General features: G+C 30.8%; 1 protein-coding gene across 4 annotated transcripts in view; it reads left to right on the top strand.

The window, feature by feature from the left end:
* The window catches only part of LOC125064149 (cystinosin homolog), a 43,964-nt gene extending 32,645 nt beyond the window's left edge, over positions 1-11,319 (top strand). For 2 of the 4 annotated variants that reach the window (XM_047670981.1, XM_047670982.1), the window contains 9 exons: positions 655-758; positions 1,806-1,905; positions 2,363-2,563; positions 3,233-3,473; positions 3,925-4,044; positions 4,254-4,424; positions 5,140-5,360; positions 6,383-6,478; positions 6,647-7,404. In XM_047670981.1, the coding sequence (XP_047526937.1) occupies positions 671-758; positions 1,806-1,905; positions 2,363-2,563; positions 3,233-3,473; positions 3,925-4,044; positions 4,254-4,424; positions 5,140-5,360; positions 6,383-6,478; positions 6,647-6,689 (1,281 nt within the window). In that variant the 5' untranslated portion in view covers positions 655-670 and the 3' untranslated portion in view covers positions 6,690-7,404. Of the gene's footprint in view, positions 1-654; positions 759-1,805; positions 1,906-2,362; positions 2,564-3,232; positions 3,474-3,924; positions 4,045-4,253; positions 4,425-5,139; positions 5,361-6,382; positions 6,479-6,646; positions 7,405-10,428 lie in introns of those variants that run through there. The other 2 variants (XM_047670983.1, XM_047670984.1) reach the window with 2 other exon arrangements.
* The last annotated feature ends 5,713 nt before the right edge of the window (positions 11,320-17,032 follow it).

The raw sequence follows: 17,032 nt of genomic DNA, 5'->3' as shown, positions 1-17,032 counted from the left end.
ACTGCTTGAACTTATTACATTTTGTATCGGAATATTAAATATGATTCGACTTTACTTTTGGAGACATCTCTAAATTATACGTATTTTTATGTATCAAAATGTATTTAAAAGTTCAATGATATCTCTTAAATAATATTATATATTCCACGAATAAAACACAAGTACCTGTATGTTTCTGAGAAAAATCGACATGAAACTCGATTATTACAAGGAAATGTTCTTAAAACCAACGTATAATAAGAAACGCTTATAAAATGTTACCTGTAAATGTAAAATTATTACTACAATATTTGATTTCGTTGTATTGATTTCGACATGAGACGTGTGCTATGTAGTTATAATTTGTTTTATAATAGACTCGGCGAAGTTTCAATGTCTTCGCTACACCTTGAATATATTGTGAGCATATTGAATTTTTATTAAAATTGATTATTTCACTACCTCGTTATTTTTAATAGTTTCTTTATCTTTGTCGTAAAATAAAAGAAATTGTATAAATTTTATGTATACTTCCCGAGTGAAAGAAAATTACAATGATGTAGTTTGAACAAGTGTTTATCTTGCAATTGAGCTAAATAAATACGACGAACTTTAGATATTTATTTTCACAGTTTAATATACACAATACTAACGAATTTCAAAAATTGTTCACAGATAAAATACAGGAAGAATGGCGCGCTTTAATACAGTATTCGTCGGGGCTGAAGGACGTTCTAGTCATAGATTAAGCTATTGTCTGATTGCCATGATTCTCTTAGGTGAGTTGTCAAATATTCCATTGCTATTTTTTTTATTTAAGAAAGCAGACGACCATCTATTGGTTATTGTTCATCTCGCTCACTCTTATAACTTTAGTCTTGGAGGAAGCCCCATAGATTAGAACTACAAGTCTTAAACAAGTCCTTAAGCTATATCTATCCAATATAGAAGTGGTTACACTTGCTTATTGATTGTCAAAAATCTACCACAGGTTCGGAATTTATCTACTCGGACCTGAGAAGAACCGGCGAAAGAAACTCAGCGGGATATATTTTTTTTCCTTTTTAACCATTTTCCATGTACAATGATAATTATATTTTAGTTATTTGAAACAGCCTGGAGGCGATCATTTCATTTCCAAGGTGTGCAGTCAACTAAAAAGTCATTAGTGTTGTAATATCCTTTAGCACTTGTGACATTTTAAAAGGAAATACAACAAAGAATATTATTATTTTTTGTTATGAATAACTGAGGAGTGGGACTAAGATCGGTAGAATAATTATACCAATAATTTCTGCGGCAGATCAAACATTATCACCATTATTTATAAAGGACAATAAATTTCATTTCCATGGTTTACAATCTATAGCGTTATGAGGCATATCTTTCTCTTGTCGTTCTCATTACCGATTTCGGTTACAGCGGTCATTCTCCATGAATATTTTATAGTATACGAATGCGCCTACCTATCCTTATCTCATTGAAATAAAGGAAAGGGAATGTGTTTATTCTCATAATCGAATATGATGACGATTGTGTATGACCAGATAGAGTTCAGGTGCAAACCCAACTAATGGCTGGGAAAGCAAGGGAGAGTGATACTGCCATCTCTCAAATTCTGGGCACCTACTGAAAAGAAGTGTCTATCGTCGCAATCCCCATTTGATGTCGTCCTAGTTTTAGAAATCTGCAGCTAATTTTATAAGCTAGCTATTGAGCAACAATGCAGTGTAAAAATAATCGTATACAATGTCAACAGAGAGAAAACTCGGTGAGGACTAAAATATTATTATTTTAACAAATAACTTAATGTTTTTTTTTTTCAGGATTACCATTAGCTCAGTGCCAACTTGAAAAGTTGTATGTCGATGAGACGGATATGCATCTACTTGTGGATGAAACGCATCTGTTCAAATTAATTCAAATGTAAGTACAGTGTTAATAAAAGAATATCAAACATAATCCCAATTGTATAATGATGCAATTTTACGTTCATTTTCATAAACGTCATATCAATATGAACATTTCATAGGAAATACGAAAACGAGTGACGTTGCAAAACTAATTTTATTTCTGACGTTACATAAGTAATAACATTCTGATTTCGTTACTGCAATCTGCTGCTACGATAACGGTCGTGGGTTTGATCCTCGTTCATTACAATTTTCTAAGTAAACCTCACCGATTTTAATTATTTCATGCCCGGCGATAAATGAAAACATTGTGAAGAATCATGATACTGTATGTATTAGTGAAAATCTGCCAGATGTGTCCATTAACCCATATCGGAGCAACTTGGTGGAATAACCTCCAAATATTTTTCTCAATAGGAGAAATCTCTAAGGCTCATATACAGGCTGTTAATTTACATATTATTTTGCAGTGGCGAATACAATACAACACTCCAAGTTGCCTCTCAGATCCAACACGCTGATATAGTCCAATTTGTCCCACCCGTTGTCGACATGCCTGGTTTCGACAAGCCGGATCCTACGATGAAGCACACGTATGATATATGCGCGTATGGCAAAAGTCCGGGACATTCCGAAGTCACGTTTAACGTCACGCCCGCTGGCTTTGTGAAGTAAGTGTAGACTTATCAACATTTATTATTATTCAAATTATAAGGTAATGGTTTGGTAAAACTAGAGATGGACTGAATAAGTTCGAAGATTGCTGGCTTTAAAAATCAAGGCATATATTTGTTTCAATGTGATGTTAGGTGAAAGTTAAAGAAAAACCTAATGATGAAATCAAATCGAGGCGTTGGAAGAAATTTTGGTATATGTTTCCATCATGTTGGAGCAGCGTATTTACTCATAAAGTTTCTTTTCAAGGGAAGACAAGTCTCATCCTTTTCATTTTTGATGTTTTTTTTTCATAGTATAGTTAGGCGTCTAACATCTTCTTTTTCCTTATATCACCAATGCGATACCAATCTTGTGAGCTAAGATGTTATGTCCCTTGTGCTTGTAGTTACATTGCTCTCTCTCTCAAACCGTAATACAACTATATTAAGTTCGCGGTAGAATATCTGATACGTGGATGGTACCTATCCACGCGTTTCATGAATAAAACCCCAACTCCCCAATTAAATTTTTTTTTAGAGAACATTTAATATCAAAGTTTACTTTAAATAAAAAATCTAATATTACACAAAATAAAGGTGCCTAACCCATAAATTATAGGGTATCTCACTCTAAAATTAAAATCTCATTACTAGATATGTTATGTTAAACTTTTATAATTTCAGTCTGGATACAGTCTTTCTCCGCGTCACAGTAATGCACTCGAATGCGATATACGTCATCTCCTACATCATGGGTTGGATCTACTTCGTCGCCTGGTCCGTGTCGTTCTACCCTCAAATATATATTAACTTCAAGAGGAAAAGTGTCGTCGGACTCAACTTCGACTTCTTAGCACTTAACGTGATGGGTTTCACCATGTATTCATTGTTCAATTGTGGGTTGTACTTCTCGAAGGAAATACAGGTAAATAATAAATATTTATTTTCTATCTACCGTGGCTTTTGATTAAGTTCAATTTTAAGATTATATAAACGTAAAAAGTGAAAAATATATTTTATATATTTTTTTGTAATGTGATTGTTATTACCATAATGTTAGTTACCTTAGAGAAGGCACAGGAAAAATATTGTAACTATACTATATTTAATAATTTTGTTGTATTGTTTCATTATTTTGAATTTATAAATTCAAAATAAAGAAACAATCAAATCAAAATTATTTTAATCTAACAGTAGTCCTATATCCTCTATAGGTATAAAAGTCAATATCCTCTATAGGTCGCATCGCTTTTTCTATAAAAACTTTTTGTAAAAATATATATATTTAAAGAGTAGTAGGAATAAAAGAGTCTACCCATTCGTTTTATTTTCCCAAGATGTCAAAGTTGGTAAGAGTTATTATTATTAATTTTCAGAAAGAATATTTCAACCGTCATCCTCGCAGCTTGAACCCAGTCCAGTTGAACGATGTCTTCTTCTCCTTGCACGCTGCGTTCGCTACCCTTATCACCATCACTCAGTGCTTTTTGTATGAGGTAACTATCCAATTATTTACAATTTTGCATCTGAAAAAAAAAAACGTAATCCATTTGGGAACTATAATGCCACGATAGACGAAAACATACACAAATATGTCAACCATACAATACCCCTACTTTTGAGTCTTAAAGTCACGCGAACGGAGACACGGGCCATAATACCAGTTGTAATTACAAGTCGTTCTAATGATCAAATTCTATTCCAGCGTGATGGTCAACGGGTATCGATGATAGGTCGCGGTATATTGACCACATTTGTGTCCGTGGTCATCATTACAGCTAGTTTGGGCGCCGCTAACAAGATCGCCTGGCTTGACTTCCTCTACTACTGCAGCTACATCAAACTCTGCATTACGCTTATTAAATATGTTCCTCAGGTGAGTTTAAATGTGGTTTATCATGCATGTATATAATTAATCAGAAACGTAATATAGCCTTCAGTATTTATTATAACCATAGTTCACTGCTCTCATCGATCATAGTATAATATTTCAGCCACCGTTGATTTTGAAAATAGTATAAGGTACCCCCCCCCCCCTCCCCACCACCATCTCGACCCGTGCTTTTTGTAAGAGTCGACTAAGGGATTTTTTCTCAAGAACACCCAATTGAGCAAATTTGTGGCATCAAAAAGTAGCTACTAGTACTAGTAAGACCTATTCCTCTTTTGAGACGTAAGCTTGAAGCTCATACAAAGACAATGCTTCATTGGTTTTTGGATACAAAAGTGACAGATTTTCATTTGCCAGGTGTCCTTAAGATGTTTTGCTACATAAGCATGTGATACATTATAAACACAAATTATGAAAATGATAATTCAGTGATGCTCGCTTGTTCAGTTTGAAAGTGGAGTCATCGGTTAAGGTTATTCATCTCGTAGTTTACCTTAAAACCAACCCCCATGATGATTAGTGTCAGAAAAGCAAGCGAATTATGTCGATGTGTAAGATTTTAATTATGATATAACTGGAAGGATTATATATGCCATGATGTTATAGTTTCACTTGACTCTCACTTGCAATGTAATGTATGTAATGTAATTTAAGCGGCCAAATAAGGATAGTTTTAAGTAATAACGTTCTAAATTTTCAGGCGTACATGAACTACAAGCGCAAATCGACTGAAGGTTGGAGTATCGGCAACATTTTCCTAGATTTTGTCGGTGGTTTCCTCTCCATCCTGCAGATGACCCTCAACGCTTACAACTACAACGATTGGATATCATTCTTCGGAGACGCTACTAAGTTCGGTCTAGGACTATTCAGTCTTATCTTCGACATATTCTTCATCTTGCAACACTACGTATTCTACAGGTACGTTTTCTTCTATTTATTAAAAATTCAGTATAGTTTCACGGTGTTGCCATGACATATAATTTTTTTGGCGTTTTTTTTTATTTACTTAAATAATTTTAATTTATTAAATGAGACACCGAGAAATCTATATATGCTTTCTTTGGGATGCTTCTATGAGAATATTGAGCTCAAAAAAATATTAGCTCAATATTTTCGCTGGCTTTGGGTTTCATTAACATAAAATAAGCTCCTTATTAACCAATCGATTAATTAACATCGTTTTAACAATCACTGCAAAGAAATAAAACTAGAGTGAATATCTAATGAAGATATATTACGGACGGTTGCACTGAGCTTAAAATTAAGGAATATTAATTAAGAAAATGAATTTGGAGATATGTAGATAAGAGAAAGGAAATAGAATCAGAGAAATGTAATTTGTGTTTACATATAAGGAAATACATTGAACCAAGTTTCATTGTGATAAAGGAATATGAATGAATTAAAAAAAAAACCGATTTAGAGGCGGATGCATGAAAGGAGACAGGAAATGAGTCAGAAAATGGAATCTGTACTAATGGAAAATGAGAAAATACAGTGAGGCTTCCTTTTATTCGATATGAAAACAATTGAAAATATGGTCAAAAGAAGAAGAAGAATATTCTTAATATGGCCAAAATTTAATTCAGAATGCCGAATTTACTACGTCCGCAAAAAATAATATTCAAATTAATAATATAATTAATTAATCATCTAAAATTACATCATACTTATTATTGACCAAAACTACCTGAAAAATAGTTACATAGCAATTGGGCAACCGCTACTTAAACGTATCATTTGAGATATATATTAAGTATTGCAAATAATATTCGACCATAATCGAAACATCGCTTTAAATGGACACATCACCTTTCATACCGGGACGCTAACGCACGCATTTCGTACGAACACGGAGATGTTCGAAAATCAAAATGGGATACAAAATGGCGGATTTGTTTTCGGGGTGATAAGAAACATTTTGTGGTTAATGTTTTCAGAGAGGGCAAGAAATTTATGATTGTTGACGGTAGCGAGGAGGGTTCCAGCATGATGAGTTCTGGTGTTGGCAGTGAATACTTTTTAGTTCGGACTTGGTATGTATACGGATAAGTTAAACTTCAGGCCCAGTAGCGGACAATCACTAACGTGTAACTTAAACTTTAGTTTGTGGATTGTTTTGTTTTACGGTGATTTTTGGTTCTTAAATTAGTAGTACTAATTGTCCAGTATAAAACCTTTTTCCTATTTATTTATTTTTTTAGGGATGCCGATGAGAAGAAATATGATCTTGAGGCGAAGGCGTGACGCGTTTTTGCTGCTTCTAATGCTGCCATTTTTAATTTAATTTATTTTTATTTGTTTGACTCGATTTTTATAGTCCTAAGCATTTCTTTATTTAAGTTGAGTTTGCTGCTTTGGTTGGTTGAAATAAATACCTATAATAAAATTTAAGTACTCGGAAACCGCTAAATCATAAAATTAAAAAGAACGTTTTTAAATATATTTTTTTGGTAATTACATTGTTTGAAAAAGAATGTCATTTCCAAAAAAATACGATTTTACTTTTGACTACCAAATATTTTAAATGCTTTATTTGTATACATATTTATTGGCCAACGTATGATATTATTTCACTTTTTACATGCCATGGCAATAATTTGATAGACTGATCTGGAACACCTAATATTTATACTTCGCTGTTATATTTATTTATAAAATAATAAAATTAATTGTTATTTGTTGGGAATATGAAAAAAAATATATGAATTTTTTGATTTTGTTATAACGACAATGTCAATTAATAAATTATCTGTGATTGAGCCACACATTTTATATTAAAATGTGCGTCATATCAATGCATTTTAATTTCAACCTCCATCGACAATGCATTTAAAACATATCCCATTCAAAAAACGTACCTTTTTCCCCCTGATCCTATTATTTGAAAAATGCAGTTAGGTTAAATTTATATGATTTTTATTTTAAGTTTACTCGAAAATTATTTTCGTATCTTTAGTTGTGTATTATTAAATGTTATTATATCGTGTAGATTATGTTTAGACAATAAATTAATTCTGATTTTGCTGTGTTTATTTTGACGTCCTTATCTTTGAAGATACTTAAACATTCCTTTTCATTGATAGTATTCAAATAATTAAAATATTAATTTATATTTTATTTATTACATTTACTAGTAACTAATAAACTAGTAGTAACTAATAATATATATAAAATTTATTTATTTATGAATTTAGATAAAGTTTGCTAAATATTTTACTTAAAAATTGTATATAAAGAAATATATAACACAAAAAGAAGAACTGTGATGTTCTAGTTATCTTAGAAACAAATATTTATGTATATAAATACGGATGATATCAACTTTTAAAAAGAGAGATCTATAGAATAATTTACATTACCATTATTTTAAGTATACCTTCAATTTGCGACAATGAAAGAAAACAGCACCTAAGAATAATTCTTGCAGAACTCCATAACGTAATTTGTAATTGTAAATTATAATACATTTATTTATTAGTTACAGTAAAGTTGACGTTGTTTTTATTATTTTATATATTTTATCAGCTTTTTTAATATACGATTAAGCACCGCTGAAGCTTGAGCTAACTAATTTCCATACTGCATGTTACTTCAATTAAATACCTCTCATAAATCAAAATTTACCGTTATTTAATATAATCAATCTTTTATACACAATGAAAAAGTAGTCTTAAAACAAAATTTTTGCTTAGATAATCATCTTTGTATATGAAAGATTGGTAATTTTAAAGTATTTTTTTAATACCTATACTTAAAAATCATACTAAACTAAAATAATAAGATGACGAGACTTCGTGATTCAGAGATGGCCATGTCTATAACAAAAAATGATCCTGTGATGTAATTGTCATTCTTCTTGCTATTTTAGTAATGAGTTGAAATGTTTACAGAATTACTAATATACTACACAATAACATAGCTAATCATCATTATCTAGTAACCAGTGCATAGACTGTATGCATTTAAAAAGTGGTAATTTAATTTAATTTTGTCGCACATTTTAAGTGTTTGACGCTCTCATTGATCTAATAACTAATTTATACGACGCAAATATAAATTGCAGGCACCGGGCTTAAAATCCGGTTCGGATCAATAAAATTTGTCTATAAAAACTTTAATCCTTATATTGTTATATAAAATCCCTAAAAACTAGTATTCCGGTGTTAAAAAGTTAACACTGTTAAACTCTGTTTGTTAGGAATATAAGAATTGGTAAAAATTTGTAGAATTGTCAGTACGCCAGATGGCTTTATATAAGTTGGATCTATAGCGGAGGACTGTAATAATAATTAACATAAAATACTACAAAGTTGTCGGTCTTGTGCTTCAGCTATCTTTGGCCACATTACCTACGGACTTCGCGAGTGAGTGAATAGAGAGTACATATACGCACATAATATATGAGCATAGTGCGCATATCTCGATATCATCTGAGCAGAAAAATAGTCTCAGTAGGATGCATCTAAAATATTTACAATCTACTTTACGCTATTGATTGTTACAAATGCGATATAAATATATATTAAAATTAAGTATTAAAGACTGGTTTCGGTATTTTCATCAAAAGCACATTACTAAGGAACAAATTAAGTATTGTAGTTAATAGTTTTAGTCTACATTGATAGATATTTTGTACTCTTACTATTAAGCCTGATTTTCTTATATTCGATGCAGAGGGATTTTGCGGAGTTTACAACTCCGCAAAATCCAAAGTAGTAAACGTCATCGGCGGTAATATTATGATTTGTTTTTAATTTCGAGCATTTATCGTGCGACTCCACTCAACCGCCATCGAGAAAGGTGGTCTCATGAACAAATGTGCGAGCAGTGCGTCTTGTCGTCGACTGTAAGAGGTCACGAGGACATCACCATCGTCACTATGAGAGTTGTCGATTTTAGATCAAAATGCTTAGGCTGAAATGACAAGTTAGAGAATTTTTAATTATTGGACTACTAGTTATTTTATCATTCTCTTGTCAAATGAAACAAATAGTGCTACAATCTGTGATCGATATTGAAACAGAGGCAGAGGAATGATAATTTTCTTTTACTATATTGTCCATTAATCTTTGTGCTGTGTAATTTTTTAGGTAATTACGTATATGACTGTGTTATAATTTTGTCACATTTTCACAATATTTAATGACTAGTAGGAATGTATTTAATAAAAATAAAGGAAAATAGGTCTACCTAATAGGTAATACGAAATATGATTTCCAAAAATATATTAAAAATACCTACACCTCGAGAAAGTCGGCTATTTGAACAAAAAAATGTTGACGTGCATGTCCTTCACAAGAGTACAGAAATGTTGTCAAATCATACTCTGAGCATTATTATTATATAAGGTTTACATACAGTTTGATGCACTTGCGGTATCGATTCTAAAAACAAATCTGTGAATTCAACATTGTCTCAAGTGCATAAATAGAAGTTCTTTGAACCTTTTTATAAACGTGATTATTCAAAGTGATAGAGAAATATGTTCGTAGCGGGAACTAAGCTTACTGATGAATGTGAGATATTTAAAACTACAAAATATACTTCGTTGTCATACCTGGACGTTTTTTCATCGGCACCTGAATTGAAAGCTCTCAGACAAGCAAGAGTCATTTACTTCGTAACTAAATATATTTGAGCATCTAATCGTTACTTCATCATAATCTGTAATTTTGAAGTCTAACTGTGAAGCAGCCCGAAGGGACTTGTAGGCATCAAAGATGAACTCAATAATGTAATAAAAAGATACACCAAAGACTGATGATGTCTGATAGTTTGTGGAAATGCGTAGAAGCTTAAAAGAGTTCCTATTTTTCGTACAAATGACTAAACTTTATTTAAGGCATGGATGTATATGAAGTGGGCTTTATTAGAGTTATATTAAAACCTTTTTCATGGTAATCGTAATCGAATATTAATAATTGTGCTTTTTATGTATTTGTTTTCTGATGTGTAATAAATATACGTATATACTTTGTTTCAGAGATGCGCGGTACATCCTCCTACCAGGCACTATGTACAATTCGGACGAACTTCAAGATGAAGCATATACTGAACAAGACCTTGATACAACAGAGTATTACCAAGGGTCTCCCACATAATACCAACATTTATACAGATGGAGTCCGAAACCATGCTTATGATAAAGAGAGGATAATGCTGATGCATTTTACAAATAGCGAGAGCAAGAGGGTAGAAACGTGTCTTGCATACTATTATGTATATGAGACCAAAAGGCAACACATTATGGTTGACGTTTCACTTTTGATAAGTGACAAGTTTATTCAGTGAAATAAAAACTATAAAACTTTGTGTAAGTGGTTAACGTTACGTTAACGTTACCTACTATTTACTTGTGGCGTCCGAGCATATTCTAAAAGAACATTTATTATAATAAATTTTAAGACAACGTAACGTAACGTAGTAAATATTTTCAATCAGTGGTATTACCCAGTGCATAGGACAATAATATGACATTTAAGTAGTATAAGGCGCATATAATTAGTATTTTAATCAATAATATTGTTAGTAGATCCGCTAGATTCTAGGTTAGCTTTATTCTTCACAGACGTGAGAAGACAAAACGTATCAACAACAAAAGTAAAAATTAAAATTTCCAATAATTAGCTAGGATACAGGGCAATATCAAAATGTTACAACTTGCAAGTGTTGTGTACTTGAATATTACTAAAAGTATGTCAACGACTGGCCATTTTTTTTATTGAGAGGCAGGATAGCCTGTCTTAATCTTTATATAAAAGCTATCGAATCTATAAACGATCTACCTCTATCCTTAATGCATAGGTATTAGTTATATGAGTGTATAATCAAGCAGCAAACAAACACGCCTTCTCGTATTTAAAATTAATTTAATGTATTGTAAATTTGTATAATCTTTATAATTAAATGGAATATGCATCTCATAATTTAAGTGTAAAATGTAAATAAAAAAAAAAAAAAAAAAGATTATTTATTTTTATTTTAAAACATTTTTATATTGAAAATGTTATTAAACATCATCAAATGTCAACGAGTAATAAAGATGTACCTATAAAACAGGTGAGATGGGTTTGTCAAAGTCAACTTCTGTAGCAAAAGGTAATATCTGCATAAGTCATCCTATATTTTGAGCACATTTCATCATAATATAATTAAGTATTAATATCATTTTTATTTTCGATCAGTCACTTTCTGCTATCGAATCTTATTAGAAAATGTTAAACATACTATGTATTAATAATTATACCATGTTGGCTCATAAGTGGTAACGGTTTTCATTAGAATTTTGTGTTCTTATTTGATAGTGGGAAGGAACAGCGACACCATTTCTGTTAAGAATAAATTGAATAAGATATTTTGTGTTATCTTCTATAAAGTCTACGTTTATAAAATCCTTCGGCACACAAACGTATATTGTAAACATTGAAATGAAAAATAATTGGACGTCTACTAAATAATGAATGCAGTGCAGTTTTTTGTAAAGTCAATAATGAAACTTTAGATAAGAGATTGAAATAAAGAAAAAATAGTAAAAAATTACTCTCTGGATACTCCACAGTCAGATTTAAAAGTGAATTATCGTTTGTAGTTTATTCTTTGTACAAACCAATTATATGGTTTTGGTTGTGTCACAATCTTATGTCGAAGTTATTACAAAGTTCTGCATGCGTTTTATTGTTATGTAAGCGAATACACGTAACATAAAAATAAATATGAACAACCATAACGTGTCACATTATTTTTGAATTTTATGGTAATGAAAGAAACGATTCTTGTTCGACGTTCGACTTTACTTTTTTTTTATTTCGAACATTTTTTATATATCGAAGTTAAAACTATTTAAAATCTATATTAATTTTTGCGATTCATTTTTATTAAGAAGCCGTTATTGTGAATGCCAAATTCTACCGCTTATGTTTTCCTAAGACGAGGCGTCCTCAGAGAATCAAAGTATTGTTGCAACAAGCAAGGCCATAATATAAGGTCTGCACAGGCAGATATCTTAATATAAATGATTCATGTCATAAAGAAAAAGTGTCTAGATAATTTGTGTTTTAAAAAACTTAGAAATCGCATATTTAAATTTAGTACAATTCGCAGTATCTACTTAATGTATAAACGGACATTATTTTATATTTATAACGTTACGCATTTTGTAATACAGAACAATAAACAGGACTTAGAATACGATAGCTGTGATCCCTAAAAAGCCCTCGTGTGACTGTATTGTAATTGATATGTTAATTTTATCACGTTTACAACATTTGATCATATTTTATTTTTATACCAGTTATTTTTACAAATTATAAACGTATTATTTTAATGAAACAATCAAACAGTTGTCACTCAATCTAAAGATAAAAACGTTTCATTTTATTGATCCGATACATATATTTTTATTGACAGATAATTAATCTATTCGGTAATAGATATCGAATATTATTAGTGTATTTGTTGTTATTTTTATTTATTATTATCTTTATTTTTAGCCGAAATCGTCGGATGGGTAGAACAAGAGAGAAAATCTGCATGTGTCGACTAAAATTATACCAAGTCATGTGTTTCCATCAACCCGCATTGGAGCTGCGTGGTGGAGATAGCCTAAAACCTTCTCCTCAAAAGGAGAGCAGGCCTGAAGCCCAGCCAGCGACTGTTGGGCTTTATTTGCAGGGTGTTATTTTACTATTTACGCTTTAAAGCACTTCCGTTTATATATTCGATTGCATATTATGTTTTGTGAATTACTTGCAGAGAATGCTAGGAGAGACTTTATTTTTCTTTAGTTATAGTATTTTATCTTTTAATTTAATATTTGAATGTTTTTTTATTGTTTAAATTATGGTCGGTACTTCTTTCTGTACGTCTTTTAGCTGCTTTATGTGTAATCAATGATAACACCATTCATATCTTTGGACGATACAAAATCCTTTGTTACTGTACAATGTATTTCAAATTGACAGAATTCTTACAAAGAAAGTTGTGATAAGATTGCGTTCGGAGAGGATTTTGATGTTATAAAAATAATACCTTTACGTCACAAGGTGTAATGGAGATTATGTTTAAGAACCTTCAAGTGGTTCCTGATAAACTTATCAGATTATTAAACATTAATATCGTTTATATTAAATTATGTAATCCAGTTTATAAACTAATTTGGAACTGAAAATTATTTAAGTACTAAGATATTATTTCAGTAAAACATTCTACTTATATGTTATATTTGTAAGTATATGTTTGAAGAATTAGAGTGAAATACTTCTTTCGCAAAAATATTTCACTGCTGCCTCTCCTTCAAGTTCAAGTTTAATTTTTTTAAAGTTTGACACTGTAGGAATAGTTTTAATCTAATTTATGAGCGTAATGATAAAGTTTAGGTTTCATTTTTATTTATTTTAATTTACAATATCATAAGATTTTTTTATTACTATATTAAAATATTATTATTCGAACGTATTACCTTCTTCAATGACAATGCCTGCCGATAGGTTTAAATTTTATTTTTAAGCCAAAAAATAACGTGTGCGTATGACACTTGATAATTTGCCAAATAGTTATGTGTTTTTTTTTTGTTTTCTGTATACGATTTTATGTCATGTCATTATTTATTTTAAAGTCACGAAGATCACATATTAATAAAACTCTCTTGGTATAAAAAATGAACTCTATGAACTCTGTTTGTGCTAATGATCCTCGTATTATTTAGATAAAAAGATTACGTTTTGACGTAAGTAATTTTGTGTACATATAAATATGCAAAAAGGCTACCTGTGTATGACAATATATAAGATTTTGTTTCATACAATTTATTTTTTGACAGTTTTTATTTCTATAACTATCAAATGTCTACCTTCTAAGTTTTTAAGTTTCAGTTTATATAAAAACGTTTTATATTACAGCAACAAAAGCCGGACAAAGCAATTTTCAGAATATCAAGATTAAGGTTTGAACCCTAAATTGATATATAAGTATTTGTATTATATATTATAAGTTATTTGTAGTTATGCCTGTCCGTCGTCATTATGTAGGAGGACAGATCTTCCGGCGCTAAAAGAATAGAAACTAATTATAATGTTTTTAAAGAAAAGCCACTTCTACCGCACGTTAAAAATTTTACGCTAGTAATTATTGTAATGCGCAAATAAGTAACTTCTTATCGGATAACAGAGCTATAAAGAAAATAAGAAAAATCATTATGGTTATAATTATTTTTTTTAGTATATTTTTCTAATTAAAACTGGTATAGAAAATAAATACCAATTTTAAAAAATGCCTGATGTTGTCAACCCATTTTGTAATTCATTAACATTCGTAAGGAAACCTCAAAGAAATTATATAATCGGAATAGCCTTCCAGATTATGCAAAAAAGTAAAATTGTGTCATAGTGATCAAAATGAATAATAATTTGTAATTGTCTCTCGTTACCTACTTTATTTAAATAAATCCGCATATTTTACTACCAAGATTTATGCTTAAGTGATGTCGGATCTCCTAAGTTATTTCCTCATAAAGTCCGTAGCTTACGAAGAAGTCCTGATAATATTTTATTAGCTTCAGAATATTATGCTATTATGCTATATGTTTAAATTTAATAATTAGTAGCACGGATTTTGGAAATTGGCAGTGTTTCTACGCCCATGCCTAGGAAAGTACGTAAATCTATTTGTCGTTGAACTTGAATTCTTCCTGCCGTGTCTGATGTTCCTTCTAATCGAGAATTATGAGAGTGAGGGGATTTCAGTGCACAAGTATTTGCGCATACATTTCTGCGCTGTGTTATATCCTGCACAGTTGATTAGTCTCTCTTGCGAATGCCGCTGCGACCGAAAATCGATTAAATTTGTTAGTATGAATTGACGTATAATTATATTTTTAGCTTCTAATACAGTTTTGGTGTCTTTTATTAATTACAAAAATGTGAAATATCGTCAGACACGTCAATAGTCTAAATTTAAAGAGAATGAAACTGCGAAGCGAGGTTATTTTTATAATAATAATTGTTTTAAACTAAAACCTTTAAAAAGTGCTATATATTCTGGTATAAGTTATATATAATATATTGTTTTAGTACTTTTTAGCAGCATTACTCAGTAAAGACGAATTCTCATTATAAGTAGCTATAGATTTCAAGTTACTAACATTAATGAGGTACTGAGGTAATATGAAGTAGAACTTTTAAACATGAACTGTCAGATGATTTAAAGCTTCTGCAAAATAAACAGTTCTCAAGGAATTATCTTGCAGTGTAAGTAAATATTTTGTCCTTTATGAAATAACAATCGCAATAAACACGTAATGTCAAATCAATTAGGTCACAGGTAAGTCTTTAGTTTCGCTAAATTGTGTGTTAACCATGCGTGATTGGGACGAGAGAGGAAATTTAATTTGTTTTCCCGATCTCGTGCCTCGATACGAAGCCTGTCAACTAAAATAATGCAAGTATTTAAGTTAAGAACTTGTCGCCTCCGATGAGGTTACGACCTTCGGTGAATTCCCTTGTTTGGGTACGGTGTCTGAATTTGTTATTTTTGAATACGAAATTTTACGAAGTATATTGAAAGGTAATAAGTTTGTCCGATAATTACAGCAAATTGATTTCTATGAGTATTAAATAAAAATAAAAAGGAATGACAAAAAGGAAAATTAAAAAAATTACATGGTGATAGCTGATCGTAGCAATCATCAAAACCCAGCCGTGAAACCGACCATTTATTCTAGGACTACAAATTACTTTTATTAAATATACACTTTTCTATATAATTTCTATATCTATATATATATATACCTTACTATAAATAACAGGTAAATATAGGTATTATGATAGACGTTTAATAAACCATGATTTAGTAATTTAGATATCATGACGGTACATGTAAATGAGATTATCGAATACCAGCTAATTGGTTTTACATCAATTGGTGTCGTTAGGTGTATTTTCCAAGGAATATAATTATAATAAGAAGGTTGTTTTCACTTAGATTTATTTAGGATTTATTAATAACTCATTTCGTCCTCTTGAACAAAGCTGTGATCTTTAAATTTAGTTTAAAGTCATTTTGAAATTAGAAAAATCATTTAGTAAAGTCAAGTCATTTTTAAGTTTAGAAAATTAACAAAATATAATCTCGTAGTGATCATTTGTTTCAACAGGCTCTAGCTGTTATTTTTTTATTAATATTCACAGGCATTGCAAGAAGTAAAGACACACATCATGGGCTTTACGACATTACGTCTATACTATATGGATTCTTTGGCAAGAAAAAATAATAATAATCGGCGTTGCGATTTGTGGTAATTTTGCGCAAATATTTTGGTGACGTTTAAATTTTCTTATTGATGTTATGATGTCCAACAAAAATAATTATCACCAGCTTCCTAATAACGCGATTTACTTTTCACACGTACACACCCTCAAAATTTATTTGCTTAACAATTATTTGTTTTCTGGTCTATGCTCCTACGTAAAGAGCGCAAAACACGTGAATGATATTGGCGGGAAAACTCGAAGATGTCACATTGTCGTGCTTTCGTTCGAAATAGTTTGCGCGGAAAAACATCCATATATGCAGGAAAGCATGCCCATAGATCC

This window comes from Vanessa atalanta, chromosome 5 (genome assembly GCF_905147765.1).
Source record: "Vanessa atalanta chromosome 5, ilVanAtal1.2, whole genome shotgun sequence".
Taxonomy (NCBI): Eukaryota; Metazoa; Arthropoda; class Insecta; order Lepidoptera; family Nymphalidae; genus Vanessa; species Vanessa atalanta.
The sequence above is the reverse complement of the archived record's forward strand: the minus strand, read 5'-3'. Positions and strand labels throughout refer to the sequence as shown.